The sequence below is a fragment of the Carcharhinus amblyrhynchos genome, chromosome 1 (genome assembly GCF_965287045.1).
Source record: "Carcharhinus amblyrhynchos chromosome 1, sCarAmb.v2.hapA, whole genome shotgun sequence".
Taxonomy (NCBI): Eukaryota; Metazoa; Chordata; class Chondrichthyes; order Carcharhiniformes; family Carcharhinidae; genus Carcharhinus; species Carcharhinus amblyrhynchos.
Window position 1 is genome coordinate 150,130,677 of NC_137324.1, and position 16,398 is coordinate 150,147,074.

The 16,398-nt window shown below is 42.7% G+C and overlaps 1 protein-coding gene across 7 annotated transcripts in view; it reads right to left on the reverse strand.

Moving 5' to 3' along the window:
• Nucleotides 1-16,398, reverse strand: part of LOC145346432 (NEDD4 family-interacting protein 1-like) — a 151,346-nt gene that overhangs the window by 42,643 nt on the left and 92,305 nt on the right. For 4 of the 7 annotated variants that reach the window (XM_080193675.1, XM_080193624.1, XM_080193642.1 and 1 more), the window contains one exon: nt 2,638-5,097. In XM_080193675.1, coding sequence (XP_080049801.1) covers nt 4,943-5,097 — 155 coding nt within the window. In that variant the 3' untranslated portion in view covers nt 2,638-4,942. Of the gene's footprint in view, nt 1-2,637; nt 5,098-10,529; nt 10,632-16,398 lie in introns of those variants that run through there. The other 3 variants (XR_013887696.1, XR_013887693.1, XM_080193664.1) reach the window with 2 other exon arrangements.

Below are 16,398 nucleotides of genomic sequence, written 5' to 3' on the forward strand. Positions count from 1 at the left end.
TTAAATGTGTATCTGAAATACCTCTGAGTAATAAGGGGGTGGAGGGGGCGGGGAGGATACACCTAATCCTTCTGCAGCTAATTCAGTCAGCCAAACTCAAAAGTGTACATGCCTCAAAAATAACCAAGGCAAGAAAGAAGTTGATTTACATAGCACCTATAAGGAATGTTCTAAAACCTTTTGTAGTCAATAAATTATTCCTAAACTGTAATGTGGACAAATTCAGTAGTCAATTTGCAGCCAGCAAAGTCACACGAATAACAGTGTGATGAATAAAAAACTAATCTGTTTAACTGGTGTTATTTGAGGGATAAGCGTTTGCTCAGCCATCAGTGGAACTATTCTGTTCTCCAGATAGCTACAGAATCTTCCCCACTTACCTGAGCAGGAAGATATGGGTCTTAGTTTAGCATCACATCTGGAAGACAGCACTTCTGATAGATCAGCACTGTCAGCCTGGGTTGTGTTCTCAGAACTCAGGAATGAGACTTGAACCATATGACTTTCTCACTTCGAAGTAAGAATTCTACCACTACGCCAAGACGAATGTAATCAATGGATCAATAATCAATGGGCAGCATGGTGGCACAGTGGTTAGCACTGTTGCTTCATCACGCCAGGGACCCAGGTTCAATTCCCAGCTTGGGTCACTGTATGTGTGGAGTTTGCACATTCTCCCCGTGTCTGTAAGCATTTCCTCCATGTGCTCCGGTTTCCTCCCACAGTCTGGTGCTGGTTAAATGCTGGGTGGAAGAGTGGGGGTCAATGGGTGCTATTCGGATTGGCAGTTGGTGACTAGTGGGGTGCCCCAGGGGTCGGTGCTGGGGCCTCAGCTATTTACCATTTATATAGATGATCTGGAGGAGGGAACCGAGTGCAGGGTGTCGAAATTTGCTGATGACACCAAGATTGGGGGAAAGGCAAATTGTGCGGAGGGTGTGGAGAGTCTGCAGAAGGATCTAGATAGGCTGGGCGAATGGGCCAGGAAATGGCAAATGGAATTTAATGTTGGCAAGTGTGAGGTGGTCCACTTTGGTAGGAAGAATGGTAGGAAGGACTATTACTTACGTGGCGAAAAACTGCAGCAGGCGACGGTGCAGAGGGACCTCGGGGTCCTTGTGCATGAGTCGCAAAAACCCAGCTTGCAGGTGCAGCAGGTGGTCAGGAAGGCGAATGGGATGCTGGCCTTCATAGCGAGGGGGATTGAATATAAAAGTAGGGAGGTCTTGCTGCAGCTGTATAGGGCATTGGTGAGGCCGCAGCTGGAGTACTGTGTGCAGTTTTGGGCGCCGCACCTGCGCAAGGATATTTTGGCCCTGGAGGGAGTGCAGAGGAGGTTTACTAGGCTGATACCGGAGTTGAGGGGATTGAGCTATGAGGAGAGGCTGAATAAACTAGGCTTGTACTCGTTAGAGTTTAGAAGAATGAGGGGAGATCTCATTGAGACGTATAAGATGATGAATGGGATGGATAGGATAGAGGTGGAGAGACTCTTCCCGCTCAAAAAAGACAGTAGGACTAGGGGGCACAGCCTCAAGATAAAGGGGAGGTGGTTTAGAACGGAGTTGAGGAGGAACTTCTTCACTCAAAGGGTGGTGAATCTCTGGAATTCTCTGCCCGTTGAAGTGGTGGAGGCTGCCTCGCTAAATATTTTTAAGAAGCAGGTTGATGGGTTCTTGATAAGAGAGGGGATTAAGGGTTATGGGGAGAGGGCGGGAAAGTGGAACTGAGCCACGACAGATCAGCCATGATCTTATTGAATGGCGGGGCAGGCTCGAAGGGCTAGATGGCCTACTCCTGCTCCTATTTCTTATGTTCTTATGTAAATTCTCCCTCAGTGCATCCGAACAGGTGTCGGAGTGTGGCGACTACAGGATTTTCACAGTAACGTCATTGCAGTGTTAATGTAAGCCTACTTGTGACAATAATAAACTTTTAAACTTTAATAGCCTGCCAGCGCTCAGAACTTGCTTTTAATCCTCTCATCCAATGGATGTGTGAAGCGGTTAACATTAGTCTGAGTGCACTGACCTGTCAGTCCGTTCCCAACGGGTACAGCACACCTTCATCAGGCAGACAGACTCCAGCTTTAAGGGCAGCATGGTAGTGCAATGTTTAGCACTATGCCTCACAGCGCCAGGGATCCAGGTTCAATTCTGGCCTGGGGTCCGTCTGTGTGGAATCTACACGTTTTCTCTGTGTCTATGTGAGTTTCCTCTGGGTGCTTTGGTTTCTTCCTACAGTCTGAACACATGCAGGTTAGGTGGAATTTGCCATGCTGATTGTCCCTTAGTTTGTGAGTATGAGTGTGACTAAGTTCGATGTGGTGTAATGCCTTTCCAGGTTCAGCCCCTGCCGACAGACTAAGTGAACTGTTCCAGGAATAATTTGCTACAGAAACAGATAAAACTCTGATCGATGCACCATCAGGTTGAGAAGGGGAGAGTTATTGTACAACATGAGCATCTTGCAAACACCATTGAGGTGAATAGGCAGAGACCAAATTTAAATTCCACTGAACCAATTTGGTGAGATACTGGGGAGACTTTGCTACCAGTCGGACTATTCGAAGAATAAGGATGGAAAAGCGAAAGAAGAAAACTCTTAAAAATTTTAATATAACGAAAACATTCCAGTTCAAAGCTCCATTCTCTGAATCCCTAAGACTACAATATCACTAAATTATCTCACTTATTTAATAACACAGATAGTCTGCTTGCAGGAAAGAAATATGTGAATATTTATTTTTTTTATCCAGGACAAACATTGTAAAACTCCAATTGTGTTACTAATAGAAAGATGTACTTATGTAAAGCCCATATCAATCTTCCTGGAAATTAAGCTTTTATTGTATTCAATATAATGACAATGAAAATGTAAGTACAAATATATCAAGTTCCACCAATAAACCATTAGAAATTCCAAATCAAACCACATATATACAGCTTTCCATGAAATCATTAGCTACATAAAAAACATACTTTGTCAAATTTGGAGCACATTTTGACTAATCTTTGTGACACGTGGAGAGAGATGCAGGTCATACAGCTCAGCTAGCTTTTTTCTAATGTCTCCATTAGGCAGCTGGAGAGAGATGACTGTAACATTGATTACCGCCAACTTTGATCTGATTGCCTGAAAATTCCACAGGCTATTTTTTCAGCCAGAGATCAGTAGAACAACTGAAAAATTACTATTTCCCTGGACTTTCCACTGATCACCCACCAAAGAGAGACCCTATGACATTCCAGGTCCTATTTTTCCATTATTAATGTCACAACAGTTTGAAGAATGTGAACAGGGATGCCTTCTCTTGACACCACATGTTTATACAGGATGGAATAGAATACTCCTGGGCCAGAATAAACTTCCCCATAAACAGCCACATTTGCAATGACTTTGTTTTCTCCAAGTAATCATTAAAATTACAGCGAAGCAGCGCATTGGTATTTAAAGAATTTTAGACAGAGATTTGCAGGTACGTATGTCTAAAAGTGAGGGTGCTGTGTCTTTAAATCTGAGCAGTAAAGATGTGTTTTATTGCACGTGGTTTCTTAATCCACATTATAAATCATGAATCTATCATCTGGTGAACATGTGATTGTGGTGTGTGCTCCGATACTCACGTCTCTTCGGTTGGCTGGATAACAAGGGAGCCACACTGTAATTCGCCCTCACAAAGCCGAAGGCTTTGAAATTCTGCCATGTGATAATAGCTACAAACACTTATTGTACTCATCTGAAACTCAACTCCCTGTTGTTTTAACAGAAGCATTAACTCTTCTTTAGATGGGCTAAAATTACAGGGAGACCAATTTCAGAAGAAACTGTTGTACATATTAAGATGTATATATCAGCCATTTATATTTATTAATATGCAATGCAGTTTCAAAGCATAAACGTTCTTTCCAGTTTAATCCAAATTGCTTCATTGTGTTGCATTGGGTCAAGTAATTCAAATTCAACTTGATAATAGTGGGATCCAAATCATTTCACCAGAGATTACAGATCAGAAGCTAACATAGTTACCGATTAGCAGTTGTGCTAAACATTTTCTGTTTGAGGGTAAAAATTGTCTTTGGAAGCAACTACTTTTTGTTTTCAAACATTCATCCTACACTCTGGAAGTCATTAGATCCTTGCTGAGATATGGCTCCACATGCCCTCTTGTTCAGCACCAGCACCGTGCCCTAGCTTTGATTCATATGTGAGCCTCGACAGAACCATTGGAAGGCTATTAGACAAGCATCACAATTAGCGTTCACCTAACCTGGGCCAGATGTGTACACTGTCAGTAGGGGATGCCAGATATTGAGCAGGACCAATGACCAATTTTCCCCTATCTTTAACAAGGAATGCTGAGGTCAGTTGTGGAAATGCTTTTTTGCATTCCCAGTGGAGTACAGCTGCGCCGGTATGCACTGGGATAAACCCCTGGGACCTTCCCAGTTACTTAAACCTACTGAGCCTCTGGGATGAAACACAGTGACAGTAATCAAATCAGTGAAACGAAAGTGAAAAGGGTGGCTGTTTAATTAAATATTAGCAATTTCACTTTCAAATGATAATGTTACTCAGAAAATTGTAAAGGCGGGTTCCAATTCATTTTTTTGTTGTTTGCCGTACTGTTGATCACACAACTGAAAACATCTGGGCAATATAAATGACATCTTGCAAGAGTCCAGTCTGTTCTCAGCTGGCAGCTGACAAATTTGCCTCTCATCTCAAAACAAAAGCAAGACTGCCCTCTATTGATAAAAGAACATTCACTGCAACATTATGCTACACCCCCCAACAACTGATTAAGAAATGAAGATGGTTTGAGTCTACCCCTACTAGAAAGGATGTCCTTGAGGAAATGAGCTGCTTAATTAAATGTTTTCCCTAACTTTATGTGAAAGCAGCGCAACTAGAAAGCATACTGTACCCAACAGATTTTTCTTCATGTGGTACGGAAAGCCAAGCCACCCAAAAGAAAATCATTTTGATTACTTTTTAATTTATCCCGGTGAGATGTGTGATCCTTGCTGCCGTCGCTCGACAGACACATCACACAGTGAAGCAGCCTATCAGGGAAGGAAGTGAGCCGGCAAATATCTGTAATAAAAAAAAGAAAAACACAATCAATTTCCTGTACCACCTTCATGCTGCTGTGTTTCTGAGCAAGTCCCTCGAGTTTTGAAGAGAGTGGTTGCTACAGGATAGACAAGATCCTAAAGCTATTGTTAACACACAAAAACACGCCTCATTCCATTTAACCCTTAGTGTGACAATGAGCAAACTCAAACGCCACAATATAGAGTACTGGTAATTGAGGTATGAGGGTGAGGGTGATTTTGTTGAGCGGAAACTGTTGTAAGGCTACAATAAGAACGCACACAGCTTCTGCCATTTACAGCACTGCTGGCTGCCTCACAATGTCAGCAACTCAGGTTCGATTCCCCGCTTGGGTGACTGTCTGTGTGGAGTCTGCACATTTTCCCCATGTCTGAATGGGTTTCCTTCGGGTGCTTTGTTTTACTCCCACAGTCTGAAAGACGTGCTGTTTAGGTGCATTGGCCATGCTAAATTCTCCAGGCGCCGGAATGTGACAACTAGGAGATTTTCACAGTAACTTCAGTGCAGTGTTAATATAAGCCTACTTGTGACACTAATAAATAAATTTTAAATTGCTCTATTTCAAAAGTGTTCAAGGAATTAGCTGACAACAATTGGTGAGTTTCATGCTTTGTATTTTTAAAAATGGGGAACCAATTTGTCTTATCTGATGTTCTGCCTTTTGTTATTCAGATGCGATCTATAGAAGATCAGAAAAATAGTCAACCTTTGCTTTGAAAGGGAACTCCAAAGCTTGGAGCCTAGATTGCTGAAGACATGGCTTCCAATGATGGGGTGAAGAGTCGGACGAACACACATCAGAAGTGGAAGGGTGCATAGTTCTTATGGAATGGTAGAGCAGAAGAAGGTTGCAAAGATAGAATCATGAATGTCATGGAGTGAATTGGACACAAGGGAGAGAACTTTTAGTTTTGAGGTGTCAGTGATCAGTCATGGTCTTATGGCATGGTGGATCAGGCTGAAGGGACACGATAGCTTACTCCTGCTCCTATTTCTTATATTCTTATTGGAAAATGTGCAGCTGGTTAACACACAACATAGTGTTGCAAGCATACATGGATCACCTTCATGACAATTGATGCTGTTCAGTCTTTTTGAGGAAGATTTTTCCTTTGGGAGTTACATTATGTCTAACCAGAAACTTGGGCACTAAAGCAGCAGTTTAGAGCCTCCAGACATGTTCAAACTTTGATCATCAATAATAAGGACCAAAACTGCAAGACTTTCTATATTTCAAATGTGTCTTATAAAGCCAGGGCCAACCTTAACAAAAAAAATCTAAATACTGAAAACAGGAGAGAATCATGCCAATTTTTTTGGGTGATTTAAAAATCCAATCTTTCACATTCTGAGGAAAAAAATGAAGCAAGATTTTTCTCCTGCCAGCAATGGAAGAAGGCAAGGCCGAAAGCCGTCAGCTTATTGCAGAGGGTACCATTGCACATGCGCAGATCTCTCTGTTCAGAACAGAGAAATCTGTCACTGCCTCTCCCCAGCTATAGCCGGCCTCCACAACTGATTGCTGCCCCACTCATCCCTGCACAGACTGTCCAAACTGAAAAATTACTTGCACTCCCAAACAATGGTTGATTACTTGTGTTTCTGTGGTGGGTGAAGATTGTAAGACCACATACTACTACTTGTCAGAATCTCGGCTCATACATGTTCATTCACTGACTTTGTCTTCCAGTGAGAAGTTGTTCCTGGGAACAGCAGATGTCGAAAAGTTAGCTCCTTTCTTCATATGATAATGTAACGTACAGGCCCAAGATTCAAATATGAGCAACTGTGGTTCAGCGTTTCACCACTTAGCTAGGCACAGTCAGAAAATAACTAACAAAATATTCTGCCAGGCCTCATTTATTTTGTGGGAAACAATCAAAGTGAATCCAAATTCCAAGGAGCTAACCGAATGCACAAGGATTTTCTCAGTAATGCTCTTTCCCTGTTTTATTTTTGGAAATGCAGTGGGATTTGGCCATACTTATAAATTTGATTTCTACCAGTCATGTAGCAAAAGTTATGACAATGGAGTAGGAGCAATTCCTGGAGAATATTTTGTTTTTGGTCTTGGCCGGTGATTTTGCCTCTTCATCCTCATCATACTTGATTTGTCACATCACGTGGAAAGTATAAAATATTTTACTGCTTTGCAAATGTAGCAATCTTTACTGTCAGTAGTACACAAAACAATGGAAGTCTGGGTATCAAATCACTGCCAATATATGAACAAAATCGGGGGTGGGGGGGTGGGGTGGTTGCGGGGTGATGGCCTCGTGATATTATCGTTAGACTATTAATCCAGAAACTCAGCTAATGTTCTGGGGAGCGGGTTTGAGTCCCATCATAGCAAATGGTGGAATTTGAATTCAATGAAAAAACTGGAATTAAGAATTTACTAATGACCATGAAACCATTGCCAATTGTCAGAAAAACCCATCTGCTTCACCAATGTCCTTTGGGGAAGGAAATCTGCCATCCTTACTTGGTCTGGCCTACATTTGACTCCAGAGCCACAACAATGTGGTTGACTCTCAACTGTCCTCTGAAATGGCCAAGCAAGGAGCTCAGTTCAAGGGCATCTAGGGATGGGCAACAGATGCTGGCCAGCCTGGGCACCTATGTCCCACAAATGAATAAAAATATTGCTCCTAGAAGACAATAATGGTTTTGTCAAGAATGCAATGCAATGAAAGCATTTCTGGTCTTATCTTATTGCCTGTAACAATGCTGTTCGCAATTCTGTCTTTGCCTGGCACTCAACCTCCACATTTTCCAATCTCACTAAACCTTGAATTCTAATTCTATAAGGCTTTCTTCCAAGATGAGGCCCACACCTCAGCAGGGAGGCGCATATCATTAAGTTTGAAAATTTGGGTTTGAGTAACAAAGGAAATTGTGCATAAGTGGATGTCAGACAAGAACAGCATTCAACTGAGCTGTGTCAATAGTTCACTGATAGTCACCACTCACGCTCACAGACAAAGAATGCGGTTGTGTATGCTACTAATTTTCCTTTAATTTGATACAACTGAATTTAAACAATGTGGAATCATTTTTAATTAATCACAATAAAAAATCTAAAGTCAAATTAAGCCTGACTCATTTGTACCATATCCCAAGTGATACATGTCTGAAACACAACTTAAGTGGTTTATGACTCAGTGATACCTAAGACAAGTGATGTGTGATTCAGTGAGGACAAGTGAATGACTGAGTGATAAAGTCGATTGATAGCTGAATAACTGAACAAATGCCAAAGTTGACTGTTGACTGACTCAGCACTTCAGAAATGAAAGAGGGTATCCTAATATTGGAAACTGTAAAGTGAACTATAAGATGTTTAGCATTTGGACAGAAGTGGAATGGCATCTTAGTTGCAAGAAGGGGGTGAGAATTGGGCAGAACCTACTGTCATGCTTAAATTTCAAAATAAAGCAGCATTGATGACAATTGTAACAATATCCCTGGGTGAACCTGTTCCTGACACCTTGCTCAGAATTAGATTTGTCTGGGACTAAATAAATGAGGAATAAATTGTTGCATATGGAATATATTCCACAATTGGGAAAACTGAGTTACTCATGAAAGGCAACTTGATGAGATGTGTAACTTCCTGTTTCACCCATCCAGTGACAGGTTATAATACTCTACCACAGAGTATCCAGTGGCCCAAATATAGCAACAACAGAAAATATTATTATTGCTGTCGAGATAATGATACCAATATAGAGAACAATAAAAAATAAGGCAGTTTCATACTTCTCAGGGTAAATTTTCATTTTCATCATACAGATGATATCTTGTGAAGCAGGAATCCAATGCCAACTGCTTGGAGCATTTGTAAGGGTGGCACAATGATTAGCACTACTTCCTCACAGCACCAGGGACCCCTGCTTGATTTCCAGCTTGGGTCACTGTCTGCGCGGAGTGTGCACATTCTCCCCATGTCTGCATGGGTTTTCTCCAGGTGCTCCGATTTCCTCCCACAGTCCGAAAAACATACTGGTTAGGTGCATTGGCTATGCTAAATTCTCCCTCAGTGTACCTGAACAGACGTCAGAATATGGTGGCTGAGGAATTTTTCACAGTAACTTCATTACAGTGTGAATGTAAGCCTACATCGGACACTAATAAGTAAGCTTTAAACTTAAAGGATGACTGCTATTTCCAATACTCAGAGGAACTGGATACAGATGAGAAAAGAGTAAATCTGAAGGCAAGGCTAAATTAAAGCATTTTCCGAAATGAAGTAGATGAAGGAAATGTGCATCCATTAAATCAATTAAATAAAAAGCTGCCAAGTTCTTGAAAGAATGGATAATTCACTTCCATCATATTAACATCCATGTGGTGAAAATGAGCATTTACCCCTTTGTGTCTTTATGTGAAGTGGTTTTACACCTTTGTCCAGAAGATGTCCTTCACCTTCTCAAAAATCCCACATAAGGATCAGCCTTATCACAGCAGTCTCGGGTGGACTTGATGATTTCTACAAAGTTTAAGTGAGAAGGGGTTTTGTGCCAACACAAACAATGTATGGGGCAGATCTAATTCAGTATTTGCAGTGAGTTCGCAGGGTTTTGTCTTCAGCTGGGAGTTTGCTTAGTCCTGCTATGGCATCCATTTATGAGAGAGGCTTGTCTCCGGCAGTCTCAACAGTAAGAAGTTTCACAACACCAGGTTAAAGTCCGGCAGGTTTATTTGGTAACAAAAGCCCCAAAGCTTTCGGAGCACTGCCCCTTCATCAGGTGAGTGAGAGTTCTGTTCACAAACAAGGCATATAAAGACACAAACTCAATTTACAAAATAATGGTTGGAATGCGAGTCTTTACAGGTAATCAAGTCTTAAAGGTACAGACAACATGTGTGGAGAGAGAGTTAAGCACAGGTTAAAGAGATGTGTATTGTCACAGTCTCAACAGAGCATTGACATAAGCCCTTTCAGATTTCATAGCTGATGCACAGAACTGCTGCTTTAGGAAGTGAGATGAAGGAAGATTGTTCTGTAGATTAACCCAGGTTTCCCTCGCAATAGCAATGTAATTCAAATTGTGTGAGAGGACATTAAGCAAAGGATTAATACACCATCTAATATCTCAAGGAGTTGAGTACAGGTAAGAGTTTTGCTAGCCTGAGAAGATTCAAAGAAAAGATTACCAATCATTTTCCTAAACCAAGTAGGTGTTAGGGTACCAAGATGGTGGACAAGTTTGGTAAAAAAACAGCCATAATAGTTGACCATCCCTAAAAGAGACTTTAACTCTGTTACATTCTTGGGTGTAAGCACCTCTTTCAATGCCTTCACCTTTTCTTCTAGTGGGTGTAATTCTTTTGCATCAACTTTGTATCCTAAATATTGGCCTGAAAAGAACATTTTTCTCTTTTCAGGCAGATATCAGCTTCCTTGAATCTCTTGAGGACTTCCTCTAATTTAGCCCAATGCTCCTCCTGGACATTGTCCAGATACGTGGCCATTTGGCGATTCCTTGAAGAAAGCTTTCCATGGTGTACTGAAAGATAGAGCAAGCAGATGAAATATTGAAGGGTAACCTCATATATTGGAATAAACTCATGTATATGAATGGTGACAAATTTCTTTGAGTCTTTCTCCAGCCCAAGCTGCAGGCATGCATGACTTAAGTTCAGTTTTGTGTACTTGAGGCCTCCTGCCAGGTTAGAGTGAAGCTCTACTACCCTCCAGATAGGATATCTATTGACTTAAGCAGTTATAGACTCATAGAGGTTTACAGCATGGAAAGTGGCCCTTTGACTCAATTTGTCCATGCTGCCCAGTTTTTAACATTAAGCTAGTTCCTGCATTTGGTTCATATCTCTCTATATCAATCTTACCCATGTAACTGTCTAAATGCTTTTTAAAAGACAAAATTGTATCCTCCTCTACTACTACCTCTGACAGCTCATTCCAGATACTTATTATCAGCTTGTAATTGCCACAAATCCACACTGTTCAGTCTTGTTTTAACACCGGAGGGAGATGATTTTCCCAGATTGTTACTAAGTATCCGTGCCCGTGGGAAACTTGGAGAGTTTCTCACTGGCATCAGCAGCGACTATTAGGTAGGATTCTCCCAGCTGATAGATGTTAATTTATGTTTAATGGGCAAACCGACAGCCAACCCCGCTGTTCCAACACGATTGGGCCACCAATTTAAATGGCGACCCGATCTCCACACTCATTTATTGGTTTCCCTCCCCCACAAAAAATGAGACGGTACGTCCCACTGACCAGGGGAGCATCACCAACCGCTCACCAAAGAGGGGCATCCTCCCGTCACCCACAAATAACGGGTGACCCTCCCCCACATCACACAGTCATGACAGTGATCTGACCTGAATGCCCTACTCATCCTCACTCCACCCTTCAGGTCCCCATTCAGTCCCCTTCCCCTTTAGACTGCCCACTCAGCCCCCTTCGGGCTGCACACATTAGGTAATGTCAACAGTGGGATTTGAGCTCACATTCACTAGATTATTAATTCAGCCACTTACACCCTTAGGCCCCAAGGGGGCTCATGGAGGTAGGTAGAGTGGCCATTTGCCCCTCTGCTGCTGGAGGTGGCAGGTGAAGATCCCTCAAGAATCCCGGGGTTGGGTGGGCTCGGATTAGGGGCAATGGGTTGACCTCACCACTGTCTACTGGGATAAGATTGTTGTGATTGGACTGCCCCTCCTAGCCCTGACAGAGCTGAGGATCAATCAGGCAATGATGATTTCAGGCAGCCCTACGATCAACAGCTGCAATCCTACCTGTTAGATGTGAAAATTCTGAAGTGGCTAGGTCATTTTAATCTCCATGTTCCCTCCCACTAAGCCCCCTCCGACACATCACCCCCTCCCCACAGTCACCTAGCAGGATTTTAAATCATTGCAGCATTCCATTCTGCAGCAGATTTTCCTTTCTCCCTGTCAGAAGCTGCAGGTGAGAGCAGATCCCTTTGAAGTCCTTTGACAGAGTGGAGAAGTCAATTTCACCTGGGAGAGGAGGGGGGTGATTTCCAGTATACACACAGCTTTGATTTGAAGTTGCTATGGCTTCCCAGCAAGCAGAAATCATTGAAAATTCTCTCCACTTGAAGCCTTTGACCTGTAACAAGTTCAACCACCTAGTAAAAGCTCCAGCTGTCAGATCAAAGGTTTTCTATCAGCCTCCAGCGATCTGTATTTATTTTGAATTCCCTTCACGGTTGACTGCACCTCAAATACCACATTGATCCTGAGGGTAATGTAGACAGAATCTAATCCTGACTGATGGCCTGGGGTTTCACTCTCTCTTTTGCAAACCACTTCAATATTGCAAATTAATTTTTATATTCCATACCTGTTGACATAAACCTAGTATTTTATTAGTGTTTTATAGGCTAATCAACTTGAAGTACTGCTTTTAGCAGTTTAAGAATCTGAACCCTCTGGTTTTCCACATCAATCAACCTTTTAAGGAATAATTACTACCCTTTATCAAACAAAATTTACCACCTGACATTGAAGGTCCAGAGGTGAGATTCTCTCAAAAAACCCCTCTAAGTGTTGACTTTCATTGTTTTTTCCGTGGGATTTACAAAACGAATCTCCCACACTCTGTGCATTGCAAAGTGCACTAGAGTGAAATCAAAAGGGAAAATGCTGGAAAATCTCAGCAGGTCTGGCAGCATCTATAAGGAGAGAAAAGAGCTGACGTTTTGAATCCAGATGACCCTTTGTCAACATTAAAAGGCATAGAAAGTGGGAGATATCTACACTGCAGGGTGAGGGAAGGAAAGATGAATCATAGCCACAGAAACCAGGGGAAAAGAATGCTAAAGGCTATCCACAGAGGGAATAAAGGGTGTGAATGGCCAAATGGCAGAGAAGCTAAAATGAAGATGTTGGGAGGAGGGAATCATTTTTGCCAACTCCAGCGTGATGCCACCACCAAACACATCTTCACTTCACCCCCTCTGTCAGCATTCCACAGAGACCATTCCCTCTGGGATAATCTAGTGCACTTCTCCACTATATCCAACACCTCTTCCGTCACTCATAGCACCTTCCCATGCAATCGCAGAAGGTGTAACACCTGCCTCTTTGCCTCTCCTGTGCTTATCATCCAAGGTCCAAAACACCCATTCCAGGTTAATCAGTCTTTCACTTGCACCTCTTTCAATTTGGTCTATTGCATTTGATGCTCCCAATGTGGTCTCCTCAATATCAGAGAGACCAAGCGTAGACTGGATCACCACTTTGCTGAGCACCTTCGGTCTGTGTGCAGTCAGGACCCTGACCTTCCTGTTGCTTGCCATTTTAACACACGATCCTGCTCCCATGCCCACAGGTCTGTCCTTGGCCTGCTGCAGTGTTCCGGTGAAGCTCAACACAAACTGGAGGAACAGCATCTCATCTTCTGGCTAGGCACCTTACACTCTTCCAGTCTCAACAATGAATTCAACAACTTCAGATAGTTAGCTCCACTCCACCTTGACCCTTTTCTTTTCACTCTATTTTAGTTAATTTTTTACTGTTCTCTACCTTTTTATTTCTTTATTGCCTTTCTTCATTTTTCTTCCTTCCCCACTCTTTCCCCCTACTTTATCCCCCTTCTCTTGCCTTTGCTTCTCTTTTCTAAATTTTACCTCTGTCCCATCCATTCCACGCACCTCCCCACCTCCCCACTCCTGCCCAACATCTTCATTTTAACTTCTCTGCCATTTGGCCATTCACAACTTATTCTCTCGATGGACTGCCATTAGTAGTCTTTCCCCCTGGTTTCTGTGGCTATGACACATTTTTCATTCCCTCACCCTGCAGTGTAAATATCTCCCACTTTCTATGCATTTTAGCTTTGACAAAGGGTCATCTGGACTCGAAACATCAGCTCTTTTCTCTCATTACTGATGCTGCCAGACCTGCTGAGATTTTCCAGCATTTTCCCTTTTGGTTTCAGATTCCAGCATCTGCAGTAACTTGCTTTTATGCACTAAAGTGAACCTTGTTAAAAATCAATGGAGAGACAGGCAGCATAGTGCTGAGTAGGCCACTGTGCATGCGCTAATATGTTAGAGTGGAGATCAGCACATGCACAGTGGCCCCGCACTGCTGGCCTCCTGATTGCTGGCCAGCCCCACAACCCCACATCACTGCCACTCTGACTGCTCCACTCACACTGATCGCTGACCCCCCAGATGTGTCTAGGTCGGCCTCGCTGCCCCCCCGCCCCCCCAACCACAGCCTGCCTCAATTCCCTCCCCCTCCACCCTGTCCCCGCTCCCCCCTCCCCGCCAGCACCAATCTCCCAATCAGCCCCGAACTCCCTGGCAGCCTGATCCAAGCTGGGAATTGAACCCGGCTCCCTGGCACTGTGAGGTAGTAGTGCTTACCCCGTGCCACCGTGTGAAATGAATGGCTGGCACCATTTGTTTGCTACTAAACGCATTTATAAAAATAAACTCATCTTTTCTACATATTTTAACCTTTGTTTATGCATGCGCTGGGACGTTTCACTGCATGTCAGGAGATAATACACTAAAAGTCAGTTATAAAAGACATTTATGGCCTTTCACTTTGCTCTCTTGGGTGGAGCCCTTTATAGTTTTACAGCCCTGTACATGTTATAGTTGGAACAAACCTAAACCCAGAGAGCAGCAATTACTCCATTTCACAATTGCAAACTCATTATCGCAGCCAAGTTCTCTATCCAGAATGCTCATTTGAATCCAGTGTGTATAATGCCAAAGGCAGGGCAAAACTGACAGACTTCACTATGGAAAGCAGGTCTGCCTGAGGCTAAAGAAAAGAGAGTGCTCAGTTACTCAAAGTAACTTGCAGGAAGAACTAGTTGCCAGAAATGTGGCAGGGAAATGTTTACCGGTAAAATATGTAAATCAATGCATTGTACCTGCAAGCAATTCTATTCATAAATGCAACAGTATGACACACACAGGGTTGCGCAGATGGGCAGATCTGCAGGTATAAATGACAGTCTTGTATTATGCAAATGCTATTTCTCCAGTTGCACTTAAACCAACAAGCCATAGAACTAGAGTTTAATGGAGTTCCACAAACATTATCCTAACCACTCTAATGGAACCACACAGTTCTGTTTACACCACATTTCAGACCATAGTAGCGATTATGTGCCATTAGCATGCCACACAATGTGCTGCTTCCAAGAAGGGACAGAGCAAAAGCAGGCACCGAAGTACATGGCAACTTTAGATTATATCAGATCAGCCATGATCTCATTGAATGATGAAGCAGACTTGATGGGCCGAATGGCCGACTTCTGCCCCTACGGCTTATGGCCTTATGGCAACTGAAACATAGATCAGTTTTAGGGATCCTATTAGTCTTGTCCTCAGTGATGTAGATTATTCCATCTGCATGTGAAATATGGGAGTGGCATAGTGACATAAAATCTTTACTTAAAATGAGGTTAAGTCAATATAGTTCTCAGCAATTTTTGGAAGGAAGGGATGTTAGCTCCAGCACCTGGAGCAGCACATTGTTTAGCACTGTTGCCTCCCTCACAGCGCCAGGGATCTGGGTTCGGTTCCCAGCTTGGGTCACTGTCTGTGAGGAGTCTATACATTATGTGTTTAGGTTTCCTCCTGATGCTCCAATTTCCTCCCACAGTCCAAAAGATGTGCTGGTTAAGTGCATTGGCCATGGCAAATTTTCCCTCTGTGTACCCAAACTGGTGCTGGAGTGTGGCGACTAGGGGATTTTCACAGCGACTTCATTGCAGTGTTAATGTAAGACTAAGTATGACACTAATAAATAAACTTCAAATTTTAAATATTTGGATTGACTTAAAGAGACCATTTCCACCTCTGCAAGATGTGAATCAGCATGGAAACACAGTCTCAATTTCATCTGGATATTTCTTAATTCAGTTTTTGGATAATACATTTTGAATGCGTATCAAGGTGAGAATTGTTGCTGCTGTAAATTTAAATAATTTTCAAAGTACATCTTTATTTAGCTTTTTTAACAGTTCACATCTTACTCCCCGCAAGCTTTCAGTTGTTCAAATACTGAGTTTCCTGACTTAACAGCACGCTTGCAATTGGTTTGACTTTACACCAGGGAGCTCACCACAGTGGGGTCAGCATGGGCAGGACTGGAAGATCTCACCAATGAAAAATCCCACCCACAATGGCAAGGCCACTGCCAGAGATTATGTTGCACAGAGACAAGTGAACAATTGAAGTCAAGGACCTGTAATTATGCAGCAGGACCTGAGACCTCAGTCATTGTATGTTGTCCAACATATATCCACTGGAA